Raw genomic sequence first — 25,752 nt, forward strand, 5'->3', positions numbered from 1 at the left:
TGCCATTGTAGTCCTTGTAGTGTAGACATAGCCTTTAGTTCCACTGATCATGATTCAGCCACAGGTCACGTAGTCTTGTGATTACATAAAAATTTCAAATTTCATTTAAGGAACATATCTCACCACTTAAATATATTCAGTTCAAGTACTAATGGAAAATGTGTCATGAAAGAGCATATTGGCTACATATTTGACTGAGAAAGAGATATTTTAATTTAATGTGACACTAAGGATGATCACTTCATCATGAAAGAGCAAGTTAGAGTTTCACGCATAGTATCTTACCAATAAATAATGGTATTTTTCCTGTACTAAGAAAGAATTCAATTTCAACAGGAACAAGAGAAAATGGAGACGAATTGGAGGGCGTTCAGACTAGTGAACAAAACCAGTTGAAGGGGTGTAGGGATCATCTTATATATTGGTTGTCTAAACAACAGCTAAGGAGAGTTGAGGGTGGGTGAAGATAACTGTTTATATATATTTTTAAAAGCATTATTTATTTAGGGAGTAATAAGAAGTTCTAAGTAGAGTAATCAGATTACAAAGAAAAAAAATGCTGCAACTATAGGGAAATCTTCATCGACAACAAGCTCTATCAGACTGTGGTCTTAAGAAAGGTGTGGAGGCCCCATCACCTAAGACATTTAAAACTAGACAAGATAAAAACATGAGAAAATATACTTTAGAGAGCAATCCAGTAGTGGCAGAGGTGGGGGGGTATTGAGTGGACTTATACATGCTTTCCAGCTCCAAAAGCTGCTGAGTGCTTCTCATTCCACTACATGTCAGCTTAACTCATTGACCAAAGTTACGGGTGTTAAGTCATTATTAGCCTAGCACAGGATGAAAAGCTGCTACAGTCCTGTGGTGACTCACTTCTGAAACTTCAGTACATCCTGAAGACTGCTGATGCTCGATCTGATAAGTGGCAAATTCAACAACCCAGTACGTTTGACCTTATTTAACACAGCCACGGTATGTTTCTGGAAAAAATTATTCAGAAAATGAGTGGGTGCTGCAGAATTCATCACATGTACTCTATTATGTTGTTTTGAAGATAGTCATGCTGTTCTGTGGAATTCTTCCACATCAGAAAGGATAGGCCAGTCATTACAACACATCCTCTGTTATAAGACTTGATTTACACAAGTGCATGTGAGATCAGAAACTAGTGGTTACAAATTGGAGGATGCACAGAATGACTTTATTATGGGTGAGACAAGGTCACTGAGGTAATATATTTTATTGGACCAACTTCTGTTAGCGAGAGCGACAAGCTTTTGAGCTTACACAGAGCTTTTCTTCAGGTTTTATTAAGGGTGTAATACTAATGGAGATTTGCTAGTATTCAAGTTTTGCTAGTTATATTTTACATGACTGTAGTGCCAAATCTCTGTGGTCCTGTGCAAAGACTGTAGGGGCAGGATTTGGGATAGCATGCTGGTTGTAGGCCAATGGCAGAAATAGAGAAGCTTCCACTACACAGATTTCCAGTCCTCTGCTTCATGGTAGAGAATTGTAAGGGATACAAAAGGCTAATTCTTCCAGTGGGATGAAGACACCTCAATAGGGCCACATCCACTTCCTGGTATTCATTCCTCTCCACCACTTGCACAACTACCCAGCCGAGTTTCTTAAGATGGACACTGGCGTGAAGATTTTGAATAGGAAAAAAAAAAGTAATCTCTGGAGGTGCTTCTTGGATGTGTAATAACAAATTCCATAGAATATTAAGTGCCTGCAGGTTGTATGTTAGGATAATCCTGGAGGAAAAATCTTAAACCCATTTTAGTGGATAATACTGTAAACTACCTGGGATAGTGAAGTCTTTTTGTAATCTTCTCTGTATTCTGCAGCTGATGTGGGTTTCCTGAATGGAAACCAATAAAAGAAAAAAATCAAATAAACTGGCAACAACTAGATCCACTATAAAAATTATAAAAACATGGAAGAAAGATGAAGGAGCCATTTTACTAATTCAGAATAAGCAGTAGGACACACACTAACCCTGGACTACTGGAAGTTGGAAGCTGTGCCAGGTGTTGCTGGAAAAGTAGTTTTCCCCATATTTGCAATACAGCTTTAGATTTTATGTATGACCAAAATATTTTGATAATTTGGGCATTCTCACTTTATGTTTCCTCCAAATAAATATCTACTGATGCATTATATGTTTTATCCTGAGTGATGTCAAGCCCTCTAATATGATCTGTTTAATATTATCAGCAACACTGCTGGCTTTTTTGTGCTTTTTTGTGCAGTGGGAACTTAAAGCTGGGGCACTCAGAATTTTGTGGGAGCTCTCAGATTATCAGGTTTATGAATGACTTAAAATATTACACTGTATTTCAGTGTTTTTAATATTGTGTTGGCAAAATAAAAATGAAAAGCAGAATGGGTCAGATTGTGAGATAATTACGTAGCCAGAATCGGGAGCAACAGGCGCATCATGGTGGTGAGAGTCACAAACTCCCTCTTGATCCCTTTAATGCTCATGGGAGGGATTAAACTGCTCTGAGCCTATACCCATTCCAGCAGTACATACTGCCTGACAGTCTGGAGTAGCATTGTCACCCAGTCGATTGGGGCTGATGGGAATGGAACTTTAGTGCCATGTATTCATATGGAAGAGAACACAACAATTCTACAGAGCCTGGTTCCACTTCGGTGCTGCTAGCCATGATCCATGTAGCCAACACAAGGACATAAGGGGGTGGTTTGTGTCCCCATACAGCCCTGTGCCAGCACACTAGCCAGGCTACAATTTGCCCCAAAATGAAAACTGTCTAAACTACTACTAAATCAGTTCTAACATAATATATGAGTAGCTTTAGATTATAATTTATAATGCAAGTTACTAACATCTTGTGAAATGCTGAGCACCCTCAGATCCCTTGACTTCAGTGTGAATTGAGGATCCTCAGCTTGCAAAATTGACCTCTCACTAACTAAGGTGTCCTATTCACTGAATGACAGGAACTCCAGCTTCTTTCACTAAAGTGGAAACCAGTTCCTGCAAGAGCGTGAGAATTGCTAAAGGCAAAAAGGGTAAATCATCAAAAAAGTTATTGATGGAAAAGAGTGAGAGTGGGAAGAGGTCAGTGTGCTGTTCTCAAAGGAAGAAAGAATAGTAAACCAGTATCATTTTAGCTGGCGTTGTTGTTGTTTTTTACAGAACATCTGAAATCTCTTTGTTCTTTAAAGACAATCTATAGTAATTTAGACTCTGCTGGATTTGTAAATATTTTTACCACAGGTTTTGCCTATGTAGGCTCTTGCAACAGATATTGAAATGACTTGCTAGCAGTTCTGGATATTCTTAAGTACTAATCATAGTTAGGAAGACATATGCAGCTCAGTTTTCACACCAACCAAAAGTATTATAGATTTCTTTTGCTTCATTTTACTCCCCACCTTTTTCCGTAATTTTTGGTGTCACACTCAGAACAATCCCTTACAGTGATGGATAGAAGTAAAATTCCACAAACCATTTAGTGGCTGATTATTGGTGTGCTGACTCAGTGGCGCACAATTAACAACACTTTTTTCTCCTTCCATCTAGATAACTGTTCTAAAAAGCAACCTTCTTGTTTGCTGTGTGGAATACAAAACTCAGCTAAATATGCCTGCTGTTATTCCTAATCAAGTCATAATCCTTTACAGCAAACTTTGCAGAAGAGTCTGAAAAGTCACTGGCTTGGTACTATGCCTGAAGTTTCTACATAATGCTCTCTAAATTCACTGACAAGAAACTTTGTTAATTCAGATTTAAACTTGCCCGGTGGTGCCTCCTGCCCTTCCAGAACATTGAGTTCAGCTCTGAAAACCCGGAAATGAAGGCTTAAGGTATGTACCACCTCCACAATGAAACCTTAACTCTGCTCCATGGAGCTGGCAATAGCCACTGGGAATGGTTCAGTAAAGCTACTGTCATAAATTGACAGGAAGAAACAAAGAGAATGTGCCATTGTTTACATTGTGTGACAGATTTGAATTCCAGTATGTATTTGCATGCTCTCTAGCTGTGTTCACGTTAGGCAGAGTTGTACTGAAAGTTAGAGGGATTAGTTAGAGCAGGTTGGAAGAGTTGTCACAAAACAATAACAGAAAATGTGGTAATAGCAGTAGTGCTGAATGACCAAAAAGATTAGTAGCGACTGGATGTCTAACATAGTGAATGCCATTGAAAATGAGATAGGATCAGAGGCTGAAATAGGGAAAAACAAGTTAAAAGTTACTTAGACAAGTTAAATGTCTTCAAGTCATCAGGGCCTGCTGAAATACACTCTAGAATACTCAAGGAGCTGACTAAGAAGATATCTGAGCCATTAGTGATTACCTTTGTAAAGTCATGGAAAATGGGAGAGATTCCAGAGGACTGAAAAAGGACAAATATAGTGCCAATTTATAAAAAGTGAAATAATGATAACCGAGAGAATTACAGACCAGTCAGCTTAACCTCAGTACCCAGAAAGATAATGGAGCAAATAATTAAGCAATCTATTTGCAAACATCTATAAGAGAATAAGGTGATAAGTAGTGGGCAACATGGATTTGTCAAGAACAAATCTGTCATACCAATTTAATAGCTTTCTTTGACAGGGTAACAAGTTTTGTAGATTGGGGGAAGTGGTAGATGTGGTATATCTTGACTTTAGTATGGCTTTTGATACTGTCTCATAAACAAACTAGAGAAATAAACTGGTTAGAAATCCATCCCCAGAGAGTAGTTATCAGTGGTCCACAGTCAAGCTGGAAGGGCATATCAAGTAGGGTCCCATAGGGATTAGTTCTGGGTCCGGTTCTGTTTAATATTTTCATCAATGATTTAGATAATAGCATAGAGTACACTTTTAAAGCTTGCAGAATATACCAAGCTGGGAGGGGTTTCTAGTGCTTTGGAGGACATAAATAAAATTCAAAATGATCTGGACAAATTGAAGAAATGGTCGGACATAAATAGGATGAAATTCAATAAGGACAAATGCAAAGTACTCCACTTAGCAAGGAACAATCACTTGCACATATACAAAATGGGAAATGACTGCCTAGGAAGGAGTACTGTGGAAAGGGATCTGGGGGTCATAGTGGATCACAGGCTAAATATGAGTCAACTTCATTCTGGGATGTATTAGCAGAAGTGTTGTAAGCAAGACACAAGAAGTAATTCTTCCGATCAACTATGCACTGATTAGGCCTCAACTGGAGTATTATGTCCGGTTCAGGGCACCACGTTTCAGGAAAGATGTGGACAAACTGGAGAAAGTCCAGAGAAATAACAACAATTATTAAAGGTCTAGAAAACATGACGTATGAGGGAAGATTGAAACAATTGGGTTTGTCTAGTCCCCCTCTATTCAACATTGGTGAGGCCTCATCTGGAGTACTGTGTCCAGTTTTGGGCCCCACACTACAAGAAGGATGTGGATAAATTGGAGAGAGTCCAGCGAAGGGCAACAAAAATGATTAGGGGTCTGGAACACATGACTTATGAGGAGAGGCTGAGGGAACTGGGATTGTTTAGTCTGCAGAAGAGAAGAATGAGGGGGGATTTGATAGCTGCTTTCAACTATCTGAGAGGTGGTTCCAGAGAGGATGGTTCTAGACTATTCTCAGGGGTGGAAGAGGACAGGACAAGGAGTAATGGTCTCAAGTTGCAGTGGGGGAGGTTTAGGTTGGATATTAGGAAAAACTTTTTCACTAGGAGGGTGGTGAAACACTGGAATGCGTTGCCTAGGGAGGTGGTTGAATCTCCTTCCTTAGAAGTTTTTAAGGTCAGGCTTGACAAAGCCCTGGCTGGGATGATTTAATTGGGGATGGGTCCTGCTTTGAGCAGGGGGTTGGACTAGATGACCTCCTGAGGTCCCTTCCAACCCTGATATTCTATGATTCTAGTCTGGAGAAGGGACGATTAAGGGGGGGACACACATGATAACAGTTTTCAAGTACAATAAAGGTTGTTACAAGGAGACAAGAGAAGCAGCAATGGACTTAAATTGCAGGTTTAAAGGCTGGTTTAGGTTGGACATTAGGAAACTTCCTAACTGTCAGGGTATTTAAGCACTGGAGTAAATTGCTTAGGGACATTGTGGAATCTCCATCATTGGAGATTTTTAAGAGCAGGTTAGACAAACACCTGCCAGGGATGGTTTAGTTATGTAGTCCTGCCATGAGTGGACATGCAGGGGAGTGGACTAGATGACCTTTAGAGGTCCCCTTCTGTCCTATGATTCTAAGATATGAGGAGAGATGCGTATGTTCCTTGAAACATCAAGTATGTCTCATTTCAGTGCTGCAGGTTGTATCAGTAGTGATGACAGGAGTAATCTTATCATAGGGATCGTCAGCAGCCTGGTGAAGGGACTGTACCATTTAGCAAACCTGGAGTGATTTGCGTGGAGTAGACTCAGTATGAGCATAGGCCAGGTGTAGATAGCTCCACCTTGCTACTCCTGACCTAAACCCAAGCTTTGCCTTAGCAAAGAGAAGATGTTAACAATTTGTCCTACAGTGCTCATGTACACTGTTCCCTTCATGTTCTGCAGCATCTAAAAAGGCTGAGTGCTAGTATGTGTGTTAATGGCATGCTGGGGCATTGCTCAAAGAGGGCAGAGTTAAGATTGTGTTGTGGAACTGATGTTTATTTTAACTGTGTATTTCCTGGTTTTCAGAGGTTTGAATGCAGCTGGACTTAATGTTTTGGAAGGGCACCAGGCACTCCCTGGACAACCTTATCTCTGTGTTAAAGTATTTTGTCAGTGAAGTTCCTAGGTGTTTAAAAAGAAAAATCACAAAATCAAAAATATGTTGTTTTTTGTAGGAGATACTGTTAAATTAGGGAAGTGTAGTTACTGCTCTGGACAGCACTTTGAACTCCGATGCACTAGCCAGGTACACAGGAAAAGCCCCGTTATCTGATTTTTTTTAATTAATAAAGAATGCATGGTTTCAAAACAATAGATACTTTATTTCAAAGGGGGGAGGGTGGTTGGCTTACAGGGAATTAAAATCAACAAAGTGGGCAGGTTTGCATCAAGGAGAAACACACACAACTGTCACACCGAAGCCTGGCCAGTCATGAAACTGGTTTTCAAAGCCTCTCTGATGCACAGAGCGCCTTGCTGTGCTCTTCTAATTGTCCTGGTGTCTGGCTGCTCAAAATCAGACACCAGGCGATTTGCCTCAAACTCCCACCCTGCCATAAATGTCTCCCCCTTACTCTCACAGATATTATGGAGCACACAGCAAGCAGCAATAACAGTGGGAATGCTGGTTGCGCTGAGGTCTGACCAACAGCACCAGCGAGCTTTTAAACGTCCAAAGGCACATTCTACCATCATTCTGCACTTGCTCAGCCTATGGTTGAACTGCTCCTTACTACTGTCCAGGCTTCATGAGCCATGGAAACAAGGGGTAGGCTGGGGTAGGTGTGACCATGCAGTGCTGCCAGCTGGGAGAGCAGCCTGAGGCAGAAGCCTCCAGCTCACAGGAGAGCAGTGTTGCAGCAGAAGCAGTGGAGCCGAACACCATGCCCTGGAGGTTGCTAGGAGCTGGGCAGGGAAGACGTTCCCAGAATCCCCAACCAAGCTACATGTCCGACGAGGACAGCTACCAGTCCTACTTCACTGTCTGCTGCAGAGTTGCAGGAAAGCAGAGTTGCAGCGGAAGCGGAGGAGCCATACACCATGAACGAGGACAACTAGCAGTCCTACTTCACTGTCTGCTGCGAAGGCACACAAGAGCTGCTGCTGTGTAGCAATGCCAGCTGCTGCAGGTGCTTCTGTGTCGAATGCTTGGAGATCCTGGTCGGGCAAGGTACCTCGGCCAAGGCAAAAGAGCAAGAGCCCTGGAGCTGTTACATGTGTCAACCATAGAAGTGGTATGGGGTGTTACAGCACCGACCGGACTGGAATGTACAGCTGCAAGACTTCTTCACCAGCGACAAAGGACAGGAATGTGATGCACCTAAAGTCTAAAAAGGCACGCACATTTCCCAGAGTCACTACCCTTGATAACAGAACATAAATGATTGCATTGGCCACTTGGATCACAGCAGCCCCCACAGTAGACTTGCCCACAACAGCAGCGGTGACGGTGAGCTGAGCGGGCTCCATGCTTGCCATGGTATGGCATCTGCACGTGTAACCCAGGAAAAAAGGCGCAAAATGATTGTCTGCTGTTGCTTTCACGGAGGGAGGGGCAACTGATGACATATACCCAAAACCACCCGGGACAATGTTTTGGCCTCATCAGGCATTGGGAGCTTAACCCAGAATTCCAATGGGCGGCGCAGACTGCAGGAACTGTGGGATAGCTACCCACAGTGCACCGCTCCATAAGTCGATGCTAGCCACTGTAGTGAGGACGCACTCCGCCAACTTAATGAGCTTAGTGTGGACATATGCAATCGACTGTATAAAATCGAATTCTAAAAATCGACTTCTAAAAAATCGACCTAATTTCGTAGTGTAGACATACCCTAAGTCTGCAGCTACAACTTACTCTTAGCAGTATAGGAGGATCAGAGAGGTGGGAAGTGGCCCATTCATCTCAATTAGATGTTCTTAGCTAAAAGAGAATACCCAGTTAAGATGAATACAGCCTCAAAACAAGTTCTGAAAGGTGTGAACTGATTCACTCATCTCACTGGATGTTCTTATCTTCCCTCCCTTGGTTCCAGTGCTTGTGGCCAAACACCATGCACTGATTAGGCCTGTTCTCAACTCCTCATTTGGTTTCAGCACAGTATGCTTGGTGCATGCCCTGAGCATGTTCTCAACTCCCAAATATGATTTCAGTGCTGCGTACAGTGCCAGGCATCTAACTTCCCCATTCCATTCCCCACCCCAGTGTCTTCATTGTATGCCTGTGCCATGGATCTAGCGCAGAGGTGGGCAAACTATGGCTGGCGGGCCACATCCGGCCCGCGGGACCATCCTACCCGGCCCCTGAGCTCCTGGCCTGGGAAGCTTGCCCCCGGCCCCTCCCCTGCTGTTTCCCCTCCCCCAGAGCTTCAGCTCACTGCACTGCTGGCACAATGCTCTGGGCAGCGGGGCTGCGAGCTCCTAGGGCAGCACAGCTGCAGAGCCACGGCCTGACCTGGTGCTCAGTGCTGCACGGCATGGCTGCCTGTCCTGGTGCAGCCGCGCCACCAGCTACCGGTGCTCCAGGCAGCATGGTAAGGGGGCAGGGAGCGGGGGCGGGGGTTGGATAGAGGGCAAGGGAGTTTGGGGGGTGGCCAGGGGTGTGGATAGGGGTTGGTGCAGTCAGGGCAGGGAACAGGGGAGTTGAATGGGAGCATGGGTTCCAGAGGGGCAGTCAGGAAGGAGAGGAGGGGTTGGGTGGGAGGTGGTGGGGGGCAGTCAGGTAATAGGGAGCGGGGGGGGAGTGGATGGGGCAGGGGTCCCGGGGGGGGCAGTCAGGAAGGAGAGGGGGGTTGGATGGGGCGGTGGGGGGCAGTTAGGGGCGGTGGGTCCGGGCACGGTCAGAGAGAAGGGTTGTTGGATGAGGCAGGGGTCCCGGGGGGCAGTCAGGAAGGAGAGGGGAGGTTGGATGGGGCAGGGAGTCCGGGGGCGGTCAGCGGACAGAGAGCAGCAGGGGTGGATGTGGCTGGGGTCACCGGGGGGGCGGGGGCCGGGCCATGCCTGGCTGTTTGGGGAGGCACAGCCTCCCCTAACCAGCCCTCCATACAATTTCAGAAACCCGATGAGGCTCTCAGGTCAAAAAGTTTGCCCCCCCCACCCCCCGATGTAGCGTGTCTGTTCTCAGCTCTCCACTCACTCTCAGCATGCCATGCACTGAACTTGCTTCATCACTTTTCCCATCATGGCCTCAGCACTGTGGGAACATATAATGAAACAGGGAGAGAAATGCTGGGGGGGCGGGTAATAGAGATCTAGAGTTTAGGGGAAGAGCTGAAGCCTTCCTAGATCCCACACTGCGCAACTCTGATCTTCCTTCCTTTCTTCCCCTCATACTCCTGTGCTGCTCTGCAACCATCCTTTCCCCCTAGGAACAGCTGCGTCAAAGAGAGGGGTGAGCCTGGGGCCCTTTCCCCACTGTTGAAGTCAGCTATGGGGAAGGGAGGGAGTTCTGGGTTCCTTCATTGATCAGGGAGCAGTGAAGGAAAGGGGAGCCCCCGAGTCCCCTTCCTCAGCCTTGTGGAGATGCAACAGGGAGGAACTATGTAGGTAGGGGGTATTTGTAGGGGAGAGAGGGAGGCGGAGGAGGGCACAGATGGTTCTACTTCCCTTCTGAAGGGGAAGATGCCCAATTTTTTCTTCTTATAGTTCTGGTGTCCATGTTTCTGAGTTCCTAGAGAGCAAAAATCCTTAATAATTGAGGAACCAAAGCAAAACTACATTTTTCTTCAGCAGAACTCTGGTCATTGAACTGGGTTTTCAAAAACAGTGTTTAGATGATCTCTTGCATTAATAAGAGTAATTGTTTAGGGTGTGTGCTGGCAGCTCAGTAGCTATGGCAGAGCACAGCCCTAAGGATGAAGGTTAGCAGAGAGGCAAAGCCACCATCCTATACCTTCCCAACCCTCACACCTCCTGCACTGCTCTAGCACCCCCGCATTCCTCCCCCTCCCCACTGCTCCAAAATCACCATCACACCCAATATTCCATATGTCAGGACCAAAAAGGTGATAAGAATCTGAAAATGTTATGAGCAGCTCATGTTAGGGGACCTGTCTATCAGAAACACCTTGAACAAATAAGCCAACAATTCGCTTTCTTTTGATCACACTCAGTTCCACTGTTCAGGAAACCCATGAAGAGTATGAGTTATGATTACATTACCCTAATTGATTACTATAGTCCTTCATCTTCCCTCTATTTAATTAATGCTGATTTCCTTGACAATACTTCTAAAGTAAAATCAGAATCTGCATGTGGATTTTAGAGTACTTTAAAATGTCTTGGTTTCAGGGTAAAACTTCCAAAATGCACCCCTGCAGAATGCAGGCAAAAGGGCAGGGAACATGCATAATACATTCTCTCAAAGCTGCCAATGGTAGTGCTAAAATTCATGGTGCATGGGTGCAGCTCATGTTCAATGAGCAGTGATAGTCACCCTGAGCTGCCTAATTACTGAGATACCACATTGCCTGCAAACCTTCTGGCTTCCAGAGAGCCCTAATCTTGCTGTACACATGCATTTCACTTTTTGTAGGCACTTCAGTTTGGCATGTGCTGACCTGGAGTTACAAACTTTACCCTTAAAACCTTTTTCAATATTGCTTCCCCAAGGGGACAGTGGGTACCATGAACTAGTTTAGATAAATCCCAAGCAACTGAGGTCAGTTTGGGAAAAATCAGAGCCAGAGGTTGAGCCTGAGGTGTGCACAAAAAGAGTTAGAAGAACCAGGTGATTTTGTAAAATGTTTTTTTAAGCTGACTCTCAGGAGACCCTGGCTCAAATGACCACAAATTTGGACCACTAACACAACCAATCACCCTCAAGAGACACAGCAAATTCAATCTGAATAATCATGCAGATTTTAGAGAACTTACAATTGTCAACCTTTCAAGAGAAGTGATGCTCAACCTTAACCAGAGCAGAGGTGGGACTTCTCTATAACACACATAATTCATGTAACAGATTGGGAAGATCTGTGATCATACTCAACATTCATGAAATATCAAAGTACAGATAATTTCATATTTATTGACATTTCTGCTGTCAGTGTGGCTGTCACAGTAATTCACAAATTGACATAGGCAAACAATGTTCTTACATGTAGTGAATCTCATTACAGTACCTTACAGCACACTTTCCAATGATCACAATGTTTAATAATAAAATAAGGTTTCAAAGATTTTTCTTTTGGCAGCTTGTTTGCAATGGATAACAAAAAGGTGAGTCCCATTCTATACAGTATAAAGGCATGCAGAGCAGATGTCATCAAAACAGAGATTTATTTTGTGTCATACCTGTGATTGTAGAGGCAGAGATTTGAACAAACAGTCATTGTCTGAAATCTATTGAGAAAAGATACTTTGCATTTACCTTTGGTATTCCAGAAGTGTCAAGCCAGGCCCCGATGATATTTTCAACCGATAGTCCGTACCTTTAAAATAAAATTAAACTTGTTTCATGGAACATACATACACAAATATGTATATTTTCCAGAGAAAAACATGTAAAAATAGAATAAAAACCTTGTAGACTAAGCAGTAGTTTATAATCCAGTTCTTGTTCTTTTTAATTAACATTACCAGAGATGACACTTGCAAATTAAGACAGATCTGATTCTATGTTTTTCAAACTAAAATGATTAATTCAGTGACTATGAAAGCTGACAGAAAAAGTACAAGAAGCTAAGCTGCATTTATGAAACACATAAGCATGAGCAGGTGCTCTGTGGTTCTGTTTGTGTGGCTTTTCTGTTTCTCTTTTCTGAGAAAGAAACAAAGGGAGCAAAATTAACTGGAGATTGTCAAAATCAGTATTTTACTGAGGCAGCAATCAAAATGAAAGGAAAAAATGCCAGAGTTAAAACTGACATGAAGTCTGAACTGCCTTAGATGTATGGACTTTAAAATGTACTGCCGGACTTAAATCCTCCTTAAAGTTGGTAAGTATATATATTTGGATGTCAGCTTTTCTACACCTGTTTCTTTCCCTCATAACATTTATGGGTAAACTCACAATGCACTCTGAAACCATAACTGCTAAGAAAGGAAACAATCTGTTACATTTGAACTCAGTGGGACTGAGTTACTCAAGTACGTAAGTATTTGTATGATGAGGACCTAAATTTGCATCCTAAGTTACATGTACGCTTGCATGCTTCCCTGGATACTTGTCCATGTATTGCTAGCACACTTACCCTGGTACCCATACTGAGCATCCACATATGCTGTGCTAGTCATAGCTGTACACCGTGTACAGGAATATACTCATACCCACACTGCCCATTTTCAATATGTGATGGTAGTGCTACTATTTCAAGGACAATATCCCACAGTCCTTTCTGTCACAGGAGACACTCTGGGAACTGCCTTGCTACATGTAGCTGGTACTGTATGCCACATTTGTCGACGGCAACTTCTGATCATCTCTCCCTTCTGCCAAACTTCACTGAAGACATGGAGCAAATCCCTGATGGTATGATTCTGCTTCAGCTTGTAGGACAAATGTTCATGCAGTCCAGTACCAGATGCTGGACAGAATGGGCCCAGAAATATTTGAGATGCCTAAGATGGCTGATCAAAGATGCCTAAGATGGCTGATAAAAATCCACTGGGGTAACATGGAACACATGTTGAATGCTGGGATTACAACAGTATGCCCATGTGGGGAGTGCTGCTTCTAGTCCTAGAGAACTAGCATGGTGTGGTGGGACCACATAATCTTGGAAACCTGGGATGAAGACCATTTGCTACAGAACATCTGAATGAGGAAGCAGACCTTCACGGAATTGTGCGAGCATCTTGCACCAACCCTTCAGCTCCAGACCACTCATTTTCAGAAAGTGCAAAAGTGGGTGGCTATTGCCCTTTGGAAGCTGGCAACAACCACAGGCTCCAACTTCTCCTGGCGCCGGTGGGTGCTCGCGCCCCTGCCCCACCCCTGGCCCTGCCCCAACTCCACCCTTGCCCCACTCCCATTCCAACCCCTTCTCCACAGTTCCCGCCCCAACTCCATCCCCTCCCTGCCTCCTCCCCTGAGCGCACCGCGTTCCCTCTCCTCCCCCTCCCTCCCACAGCTTGTTACGCCGCAAAACAGCTGTTTTGCGGTGGCAAGCACTGGGAAGAGAAGTGGGGAAGGCATGCTCAGGGGAGGACGCGGCGGTGAGCTGGGTCGGGGAGCTGCCAAGTGTGTGCAGAGCACCCACCAATTTTTCCCCATGGGTGCTCCAGCTCCAGAGCACCCACGGAGTCAGCGCCTACGGCAGTAACTGGCAACCTGGTTGTTGGTTGCAAACCAGTTCTTGGATGGGAAGTCAACTGTTGGGGTGATGATCGTACAGGTTTGACATACTATCAGTACCGTGATCTACCCACAGGGAGTTGCCATAACCAAAGTCTCTGAAATTATAGTGGGATCTCAGAGGATGGGGTTTCCGAACTGTGCCGGAACCATCAATGAAACACACATCCCAATACTTTGTTCACCAAAAGGGACCAGTGAATATGTGATCCACAAAGGTTAGTATTCACTTGTTCTTCAAGGCTTAGTAGACCACAGGGATGGATTCATGAACACCAACATTGAACACATAGAAAAAGTTCATGATGCCAGGATACTAAGGAGGTCGGGATTGTACCACAGTGGAGAAGAATGGGCTTTATTTCCCAGAAGCGATGTGGTTACATACAGTTTTGCATACCTGCCCCTCATAAAGCCATATCCTGACATCACTGTCCCAAGAAAAAGTGAATTAAACTACAGACTGAATAGCTGCAGAGAGTGGAGCGCACCTTTGTGCATTTGCAGGCTAAATACAAGGTCAACAGATAGTGTAGCATAAGTAGGTTTCAGAGTAACAGCCGTGTTAGTCTGTATTTGCAAAAAGAAAAGGAGTACTTGTGGCACCTTAGAGACTAACAAATTTATTTGAGCATAAGCTTTCGTGAGCTACAGCTCACAGATGAAGTAATACCCACCTGCTGAAGTAAAGAAACAGCTTGACAGAGCGAGAAGAGTACCCAGAAGTCACCTACTACAGGACAGGCCCAACAAAGAAAGTAACAGAATGCCACTAGCCGTCACCTTCAGCCCCAACTAAAACCTCTCCAGTGCATCATCAAGAATCTACATCCTATCCTGAAGGACGATCCCTCACTCTCACAGATCTTGGGAGACAGGCCAGTCCTCGCTTACAGACAGCCCCCCAATCTGAAGCAAATACTCACCAGCAACCACACACCACACAACAAAAACACTAACCCAGGAACCTATCCTTGCAACAAAGCCCATTGCCAACTCTGTCCACATATCTATTCAAGGGACACTATCATAGGACCTAATCACATCAGCCACACTATCAGAGGCTTGTTCACCTGCACATCTACCAATGTGATATATGCCATCATGTGCCAGCAATGCCCCTTTGCCATGTACATTGGCTAAACCGGACAGTCTCTATGCAAAAAAAAAATGGACACAAATCAGATGTCAAGAATTATAACATTCAAAAACCAGTCGGAGAACACTTCAACCGCCCTGTTCACTCAATTCCTGACCTAAAAGTCGCAATTATTCAACAAAAAAACTTCAAAAACAGACTCCAACGAGAAACTGCAGAACTGGAATTGTAAACTGGACACCATTAAATTAGGCTTGAATAAAGACTGGGAGTGGATGAGTCATTACACAAACTAAAAACTATTTCCCCATGCTAATTTTTCCCCTACTGTTACTCACATCTTCTTGTCAACTGTTTGAAATGGGCCATCCTGATTATCACTACAAAAGTTTTTTTTTCTCCTGCTGGTATTAGACCACCTTAATCGATGAGTCTCGTTAGAGTTGGTATGGCCACCCCCATTTTTTCATGTTCTCTGTATGTATATATATTTTCCTAGTGTATTTTCCACTGCATACATCTGATGAAGTGGGCTTTAGCCCACAAAAGCTTATGCTCAAATAAATTTGTTAGTCTCTAAGGTGTCACAAGTACTCCTCATTCTTTTTCCTAAACTTGAGGAAGAGCTCTATGTAGCTCGAAAGCTTGTCTCTCTCATCAACAGAGGTTGGTCCTCACACCTGGTCTAAAGCTTTCTCTACACTGGACTTTTGTCGGTCAAACTTTTGTTGTTCAGGGGTGTGAAAAAAACACACACATGAATTACATAAGTTTTACCGATCAAAACCACTGGTGTGAACCGTGCTTTGTCGGCGGGAGAACTCTCCTGCTGACAAAGCTACCGCTTCTCATTGGGGGTGGAATTATTTTTTTTCGGCAAGAGAGCTCTTTCCTGTCAAAAAGGAGTGGCTACTCTGTGCACATTTTAGCAGCACGGCTGTAGCAGCACAGCTGTGTCACTAAAAGGTGCGTAGTGTAGACAGAGCCTTAGGCCCCGCCTACACTGGCAAGTTTGTGCGCAGTAAAGCAGTTTTGAATGCTGTAACTCCTCAGGTGTACACACTGCCAAGCCACTTAGTGCGCAGAAACTGTGCAGATATAGTGTGCTAAAAAAACCACCTCTACGAGAGGCGTAGAGCTTTCTGCACTGTGGCTACAGTGCTGCGCTGCTAGTGTAGACACCGTGGTGATTACAGCACTGTGATTGGCCACTGGGAAGTGTCCCACAATGCCTGTTCTCACCTCTCTGGCCATCAGTTTGAACTCTACTGCCCTGCCCTCAGGTAACCAACCTTCAGCCCCACCCCATACATTCCTTTGCAAATTTGAAAGTCGCCTTTCTGTTTGCTCAGTGATGTATGTATGGTCTCAGCGCATCTTTCCAGGTGGCCATGCCTGCTCCACGCACCAAGCAATCCCCTGCTTGGAGCTCTGCCGAGCTGCTGGACCTCATTGGCATTTGGGAAGAGGAGGCTGTCCAGTCCCAGCTGCGCTCCAGCAGAAGGAATTATGATACCTACTGTGACGTTACTGACTTGAACTGGGACCAGATAGATCATTGTTGCAACCAAGGTCCTGTAGTGGCACCAAATCCTACATAAAGGGGGTCATATGAGGTGTCTAAGATAAGGTTATGGTTTGCTGGTTATGATTATGCTATCTATATGTGTGTATCATTTTTGTAGTTAAAGTTAAGAATATTGGCTCTATACTGTCTGTATTTCAATCTTATGATATGCTTCTTGGTGACATCCCAGACAAGTTGGTGTCAGCTCTGCCTAGCCTGCTTGATGGCCCATTAAGGACTATCAGCTATACAACTGACCCATTGAGAGAAGGCAGACACGCCTTATGACTCAGCAAGATATGCAGGGACATGCCTTTGGACAGAATTCTGAGGTTTTTCCATGCCATGTGATGGACAGCTTGTCTTTGGAACAAGTCCCCTGTGGATACTTCGTTGGCTTTGTTGCCAGTCGAGAGTGGACCGAGCCAGGAGGAGGCTATCTTGGATGAAGGGGGGAGGGGAACCAGAGGCAGAGGATGACTCGGAAGCCAGAGATGCATGCAGTCAGGAGCTCTTTTCTACCCTGGAGGAGCCTAACCTGTCACAACAGGAGGAGCTTGGTGAAGCGCAAACAAGAGAGGAGGCCCCTGGTAAGTGGATCTGATTTTGGGAATTGCTGAAGCCAGTTGTTGGGGGCAGGAGGGTTGCAGAAAGCAGGCTTGTCTCCTACCTCATGCCTAGTTTGAGCGGCGGAACAGGCTGTTGATACACTCCCTTACTTCACAGGAATCTCCCTCAGAGATCTGCAGGAAACTCTTGTTGAGATAGGTTTCAGAGGAACAGCCGTGTTAGTCTGTATTCGCAAAAAGAAAAGGAGTACTTGTGGCACCTTAGAGACTAACCAATTTATTTGAGCATGAGCTTTCGTGAGCTACAGCTCACTTCATCTCATGCTCAAATAAATTGGTTAGTCTCTAAGGTGCCACAAGTACTCCTTTTCTTCTTGTTGAGATACTGAGCAATCCACTCTAGCAGGTTCCTCAGCAGAGCTGCTTTTTTTCTTGCCCCATTAATGGTAAGTTTCCCACACCACTGTACCTTCGTGGTGGGGGGGAGGGGGACACCATAGCTGCATACAGGCTAGCCGCATAGGGGCCAGGACGGAAGCCACAGGCTTGGAGAAGACCCTTCCTTGATTCCCTGCTCACCCTCAGCAGTGAGATATCTTCCATAGTGATCACCTCCTGTTGAAAGTGTGGGGACAGGAATGATTAACAGGCCGCCCTTACAGTGCTCGCTCTGCCCAAGCGCCCAAGTGTACAGCAGGGTCTGGGAACAGTGATTTACCCTGTCCCTGTGGCTACTCACCATTTTGGGGGTCTTGTGGCTTATGTGTGCTTGCCTGGGGTCAGCCAGTTAGTGATAGGTGTGTGAGTACTGGCTGTGTTTTAAAGCACTGAAACAGTGTTGTCTGTTTCAGAGGAACAGCCGTGTTAGTCTGTATTCGCAAGAAGAAAAGGAGTACTTGTGGCACCTTAGAGACTAACCAATTTATTTGAGCATGAGCTTTCGTGAGCTACAGCTCACTTCATCAGATGTATACCGTGGAAACTGCAGCAGACTTTATATATACACAGAGAATATGAAACAATACCTCCTCCCACCCCACTGTCCTGCTGGTAATAGCTTATCTAAAGTGATCATCAGGTGGGTCATTTCCAGCACAAATCCAGGTTTTCTCACCCTCCACCCCCCCACACAAATTCACTCTCCTGCTGGTGCTAGCCCATCCAAAGTGACAACTCTTTACATAATCAAGTCGGGCTATTTCCTGCACCAATCCAGGTTTTCTCACATCCCCCCCACCCCCATACACACACAAACTCACTCTCCTGCTGGTAATAGCTCATCTAAACTGACCACTCTCCAAGTTTAAATCCAAGTTAAACCAGAACATCTGGGGGGGGGGGGGTAGGAAAAAACAAGAGGAAACAGGCTACCTTGCATAATGACTTAGCCACTCCCAGTCTCTATTTAAGCCTAAATTAATAGTATCCAATTTGCAAATGAATTCCAATTCAGCAGTTTCTCGCTGGAGTCTGGATTTGAAGTTTTTTTGTTTTAAGATAGCGACCTTCATGTCTGTGATTGCGTGACCAGAGAGATTGAAGTGTTCTCCGACTGGTTTATGAATATTATAATTCTTGACATCTGATTTGTGTCCATTTATTCTTTTACGTAGAGACTGTCCAGTTTGACCAATGTACATGGCAGAGGGGCATTGCTGGCACATGATGGCATATATCACATTGGTGGATGTGCAGGTGAACGAGCCTCTGATAGTGTGGCTGATGTTATTAGGCCCTGTGATGGTGTCCCCTGAATAGATATGTGGGCACAATTGGCAACGGGCTTTGTTGCAAGGATAAGTTCCTGGGTTAGTGGTTCTGTTGTGTGGTATGTGGTTGTTGGTGAGTATTTGCTTCAGGTTGCGGGGCTGTCTGTAGGCAAGGACTGGCCTGTCTCCCAAGACTTGTGAGAGTGTTGGGTCATCCTTTAGGATAGGTTGTCTGTGTTGCAAACAATACTGCTTCTGTAAAATGTTGCATTTAAACTTCACAGAGATGACCTTGGGAGCACTGCCTCCCTCTTTGTTATCAGTGGCAGAATGGTTGCGAAGAATTAGAAAGCGTCCAAGAAGAACTAAGGAGGACTTTATGTGTGATGTTATGATGCACTGTGCCACCAAGAAAAAGGAACTGAAGGAGTGGCGGGACAGCAAGAAGAGGTACCGAATGGAGAATTCGGCACACCAGAAAGAAGCCACAGAGCAGCTCTTAAACATTATGGAACACCAAGCGGACATGCTCCAGGCGATACAAGCTCTTCAAACCGAGCAGCTCCACGCCCGCCCTCCCCTGCAGCCGCTGTCACAAAACTCTTTCCCATGCGCTCCCACACACACCACCAACACACTCTTATCAAGCTCTTGGCTCCACTCTCTACCTGCAGCATTCCACTCCTCACAGTCCAGCAGTGTGGACTCCCACTACTCACTGCACTCAACACCCATCCATCTTCAGTTTGGCTCTACTGAAGTACAGCACCCGCTGCATCGTACTCCAAAGGAGAAGGTTGGGTATGATCCCTGGACATACACAAATCTGTAGTCATCCCGGGACCCCCCCTCCTCTTGAGACCTTCCATTTCCACATTCCTTCCATTCCCCCCTCCCTGTTGATGATTTTTTTCATTTGACTCTCTCCTCTGGTTGTTATCTTTCAATAAAATAATTGTGTTTATTCTTTACTCTATTAAGTGAAAGCAAAAAGAGCACTGCAAAGCAACATAAAATTATGTTAAGGCCCCTTCTTGCATCACATGCACCATTTACCTCCTAGCATTACAAGCACTGCAATCCCGAGCATAGCAACAAATATTAGTGGCTTTCAGCTTCAAATTGCTGCCTCAAAGCATCCCTGATCCTTATGGCCCTGCACTGTGCCCCTCCAATAGCTCTGGTCTCCGGCTGTTCAAACTCAGCCTCCAGGTGCTGAGCCTCTGCAGTCCAGCCCTGAGTGAAGCTTTCACCCTTCCCTTCACAAATATTATGGAGCGTACAGCACACGGCTATAAGAATAGGAATATTGCCATCAGCCATGTCCAGCTTCCCATACAGGCATCGCCAGCGGGCTTTTAAACGGCCGAATGCATACTCCACAGTCATTCTGCACTTGCTCAGCCTGTTGTTGAACTGCTCCTTGCTGCTGTCAAGTTGCCCCGTGTATGGCTTCATGAGCCACGGCATTAAGGGGTAAGTAGGGTCTCGCAGGATCACAATCGCCACACGCTTCTCCAGCAACCTGGCAGCTCTCATTCTCATGTCCTTGTGCCACAGGGGTTGGTACGAGCTCATCACACAGTCCTATGAATGTGGCTTTCCTCATGCAAAAGTTCTGCAGCCAGTGCTCGTCATTCCAGACGTGCATCACAATGTGATCTCACCACTCAGTGCTTGTTTCCCAAGCCCAAAAGCAATGTTCCACTGTGGTCAGCACCTCTGTGAATGCCCAAGTAATCTCGTGTCATAGCTACTAGATGTGGTGAGATCAATGTCGCACGCCTCTTGCCTTTGTAGTTTAAGGAATAACTCCATTGCCACTCGTGACGCGTTGGTCAGTGCGAGCATCATTCTTGTCAACAGCTCTGGATCGATTCCACCAGCCAGGAAGAGGCAGGACATGCAGTACACAGACAGTTGAAAGATGGAGCCAAATGTGGATGGAAGCACAGGGATTGCTGGGATGAGAACCAATGCATCACAGGGTACTGGGACAGGACCCAGGATGCCCCGCGTCCCCTTCCGCCTTCCCACATGTCTTAGTGGCAAGAGAGAAAGAGGTACTCTGTGGGATAGCAGCCCAGAGTGCACCGCTCCGAATAGCACTGCAAGTGTGAACATGCTATTGCGCAGCCAGCTGTCAGTGTGAACACACAACAGTGGTTTTCCTTCAGCACTCTCTGAGTGGCACTGTAACTTTGCCAGTGTAGACATGCCCAAACTGAAAGAAGACATTTGAGTGAGGGCCCTCAGGGTTAACACCTTTGCCATGGTTTTGTACTGCAATGACTGTGCATATATGCACTTTACTGATATCACTGAGCAAATTTTTTTATATGTTAACCTTGTTCAGGATTCTTTATGGGCAGCACTTAAGCATTGTTAAAGTAATGTAACAACAATTCTGAAAGATTTTTGGAGCGCCTTCACACATACTTTCTTCACAGTGTTTTCTCACACCATTGCTCACAGCACTTATTAGCTACTATGCATTAGTACTCCCTTTGCAAGTGGTGACCCTTTGGTTGGAGTAGGGGAGGAGTAGATCAGGAAAGCCATCATTCAATGTTAAGTATCTTCACTGTTAATTTCCTTTTGTTCCCTTTCTCTGTATTGTCAATTAAGTAATTAACAAAGCATTCATGTGCTTTGGGCAGCAACAGTTATTTCACAGCTTAGTTCATGAAGCCTGATTTGGGTTTTTTTTGTATGTTTGTTTTGTTTGTTTCACACTAGGAAATTCACAGATGTGGGGGGAAGGGATGGAAAGGACAGGATTCAATGCATTTCTCTGACACCACACATTTACAGAAATCACAGGCATGCTGTGAATCCTGCTGACCCATCCCAAACGTGTGAGAAATATCACATTGACTATGCCAGTGAACAGTAAATTTTATTTACAGACATACATCGAACACAGAGCTAAAATGGTTTGTAAAAAGAGAAAATGAACAAAAAACCTGGTCAAATTTCCCGAGAAGAGGGCAAACATTACTGCCTGTGGACATGTCTTCTTGCCCTTGCCCTTGCCCTTCCCCTGACAAGAGGGGAGAACTGTGAAAACTGGGACATCTCCTGCATGGAGTTTGGGGGCCAAACACAGGCTGGGCTAGAGGGACTGAACTGGGCTCATCGTTCCCCTCTTGCATGCTGGGTTGGGGAGTTCCCCAGTGAAGGATTTCGGGTGCTCATGAATGATGTTATGCCAGGCATCCAGCATGCTTCTTCTTGGGGGACCGAGGGTGGATTCACCACCTCAGCAGTGGGCTGGGTGGCAAGAAGGAGGTACAGACTGTTCCTGGAGAGGAGCAGAGGCCATTAATTTTCTCCACATTTCTATGACACAGATACATATTGTTACACCTAGTTAGGAAAACTGAGACACAGAAAAGTTATCAGACTGCTTGTCCTGGAACCCACAAGGGTGAGGCAATCTTGATTTAGTCTTATACTGAGCATAAGATCTGGTCCAAGAGGTGAATATAGCAGAGCCACACAGTCATAGCAACCATAATGTAATTAAATTTAACATCCTTGTAGGGGGAAAAAAATGCTAAAGAAACCCATCACAGTAGCATTTAAGTTCAAACCGAGGACCAACACAAAAATGAGGAAGCTAGTTAAATGGAAATTAAAAGATACACTTCACAAGGGTGAAATACCTGTGAGCTGCATAGAGACTATTTCAAAACACCATAATAAACTAAATGTATACCCCAAATAAAAAAACCCAGTAAGACACCACTGTGGCTAAAAAGCATAATAAAAGAGGCAGTTAGAGGCAAAAAGACATAATTTAAAAACTGGAAATAAAATCCTAGCGAGGAAAATAGAAAGGAGCATAAACTCTGGCAAGTCAAGTGTAAAAGTACAATAAGACAGGCCAAGAAAGAATTTTAAGAGCAACTAGCTAAAGACAAAAAAAATGAACAGCAAATTTTTTTTTTACATATATCAGAAGCATGAAATCTGTCAAACACTCAGGGAAGGAAGTGAAGACCATTGCAGAGAAGCTAATGAATTCTTTGCCTCAGTCATCATTGCAGAAGATGTGGGGGAAATCCCCTCACCTCAGCCATTTTTTTCAGATGACAAATCTGAGGAATTGTCCCTATTTGAGGTACGATAGAGGTGGTTTTGGAACACACTGTTAAATTAAATAGTAATAAAAGTCACCAGGACTAAATGGTATTCACCCAAGAGTTCTGAAGGAACTCAAATGTGAAATTGCAGAACTACTAACTGTAGTATGTAACCCATTGCTTAAATCAACCTCTGTACCAGATGACTGGAGGGTAGCTAATGTAACGTCAATTTTCAAAAAAGGCTCCAGAGGTGATCCAAGCAATTTCAGGCCAGTAAGCCTAACTTCAGTCCCAGGGAAATTGAAACTATAATATAGCACAGAATGATTACATACATAGATAAACACGATACGTTGGGGAAGAATTGACATGGCCTTTGTAGATTGGCCTCACCAATCTACTCAAATTCTTTGAGAGTGCCAACAAGCAAGTGGACAAAGGTGATCCACTTGTACTTGGACTTTCAGAAAGCTTCTGAAAAGGTCCCTCACCAAAGGTTCTTAAGCAAAGTAAGCAGTCATGGGATAAGTGGGAAGATCATCTCATGGATCAGTAACTGGTTAAAAGATAGGCAACACAGGGTAAGAATAAATGGTCAATTTTCACAACTAAGAGAGGTAAATAGCAGGCTCTCCCAAAAATCTATACTGGAACCAGTACTGCACAACATATTCATAAATTATCTAGGAAAAGAGGTAAAGCAGTGAGGCAGCAAAGTTTGCAAACGATACAAAATTACTTAAAATAGTTAAGCCCAAAGCTGACTGCGAAGAGTTACACAGGGATCTCACTAAAGTTGGTGATTAGGCAACAAAATGGCAGATGAAATTCAATGTTGATAAATGCAAAGTAATGCATGTAATCCCAATTATACATACAAAATGATGGGGTCTAAATTACCTGTTATCACTTAAGAAACTCATCATGGACATTTCTCTGAAAACATCCACTCAATGTGCAATGGCAGTCAAAAAAGCTAGCAGAAGGTTAGGAACCACCAGGAAAAGAATAGATAATAAAACAGAAAAAAACATAATGCCACTATTTAAATCCATGGTATGCCCACCCTTGAATACTGCATGCAGTTCACCTCATCTCAAAAAAGATATATTAAAATTGGTAATACAGAGAATGCAAACAAAAATGATCAGAGGCATGGAACAGCTTCCATACAAAAAGAGATTAAAAAGAATGGGACTGTTCAGTGGGGAGATATGATAGAGGTTTATAAAATCATGAATGGTGTGGAGAAAAAGTGCTACTCCTCCACTTAATACAAGAACTAGGGGTCACTCCTCGACATTAAAAGTCGGAGGCAGAGACTGGAATAGACCCAAGGAGCCATTATTCACAGTCTGTATCTTAACTGCTTTGCAACATAAGGGAAACACCTTGACTGCTCATAAATATTTAGGTAACTAGCCAAGTTAAAAAGAAAAAGAAATCTTGGAATGCCCAAATGCTTTAGTTGTTGATGCTACTGTTTATAACTGTAGCACTTTTCCAGACATGTAGGGTACTTCTTGAGTTAGATGCAACAAACCAAAGAAAATGTAAGAGGAAAGACTTTGCTTTCAGAATTTCTGGCTTACATGACTTCAGCTGCGCACCATCACATCTCAGTGCCTCCCAAGCATAGGAGGCAAAAAATGACTCCCGAGCATAGGAGGAAAAAAATGGTGGGTGCTGAGCACCCACCGGCAGCCAGCTCTCCTCCCCCTACCATTCGCTGATCATAACCTCCCTATCTCTCCCAGGGCCTCCTGCCCACTGCAGATCAGCTGTTCTGCGGTGTGCAGGAAGGGCTTGGGGGGAGGGGAGAGGGCAGGGCGTGCTTGGGGAAGAGGGTGAAATGGAGCAGGAAGAGACAGGGCAGGGTAGGGTTTAAGGGGTGGAGTGGGGGCAGGGCACGGTGGGGGGGAAGGGGCACAGGTTTGGGGGAAGGGGTGGAGTGGGAGCAGGGCCTGGGGCAGAGCCAGGGTGCCGCGCACCCCCCAGCACATTAGAAAGTTGGTGCTGCTGCTCCCAAGTATTTATGAATTTACTCTCACAACACCCCTGTGAGGTAAGAAAGTATTATTATCACCATTTCTCATAGGCGGAACTGAGACACGCATACTCTGAATATCCAGATGAGATTCTGCCACCCTTACTCACAATGCATAACATGTTATTGTGCAGAAAGTCCCACTGAAATCAGTGTGACTATTTGATGAATAAAGTACTGTTCACTGTGACTAAAGGTGGCAGATTCTGTCCCAAAGGGGAAGTCAATGGACTACTCATATGTAACCGTTCAACAATATGAATAGGAGGTTCACAAGCTGATCCTGACTAACGTCCTCACCGTCACATAGGAAGTCTATGGTAGAGCCAGGAATTGAACCCAGATCTCCTAATGCCTTACCCATAAGAGAATCCTTCCTCAGATTTGTCACTTTGTGTCTTTCAGTAGCTAGGGTATTCCCAAATACCTGGGATATCACAGCATGCGAATCATCTCTAGAAATTAATGGGGAGGAACTAGGGAAAAAGGGAGCAAGGTGGATGAAATTAAAGAAGTATAGATGTATTTCTGTTTCATGCCATACTATTTGAAAGCTTGTCTGCAATGCTTTAGTTATTTGCACAGGATGGTGAAAGGGGATGAAGCCTTTTGTGGTGGGAATCCACGGCCATCCACTCCTGAGAAAATGTTTTGATAATACATGCTAGTGAGAGCAATCTGGTACATTCCACAGCAAAAAAAAAAAAAAAAACAACAACTTTTCTT

At 44.5% G+C, this 25,752-nt stretch overlaps 1 protein-coding gene across 27 annotated transcripts in view; it reads right to left on the reverse strand.

Moving 5' to 3' along the window:
* The window catches only part of AOPEP (aminopeptidase O (putative)), a 412,311-nt gene that overhangs the window by 124,675 nt on the left and 261,884 nt on the right, over positions 1–25,752 (reverse strand). For 26 of the 27 annotated variants that reach the window (XR_012668547.1, XR_012668548.1, XM_075128662.1 and 23 more), the window contains one exon: positions 12,019–12,079. Coding sequence is in view for 25 of the 27 variants with exons in the window: in XM_075128662.1 (XP_074984763.1) it covers positions 12,019–12,079 (61 nt within the window). In the remaining 2 variants the exon portion in view is untranslated. Of the gene's footprint in view, positions 1–12,018; positions 12,080–21,797; positions 22,193–25,752 lie in introns of those variants that run through there. The other variant, XM_075128670.1, reaches the window with a different exon arrangement.

This window comes from Caretta caretta, chromosome 5 (assembly GCF_965140235.1).
Source record: "Caretta caretta isolate rCarCar2 chromosome 5, rCarCar1.hap1, whole genome shotgun sequence".
Classification (NCBI taxonomy): Eukaryota; Metazoa; Chordata; order Testudines; family Cheloniidae; genus Caretta; species Caretta caretta.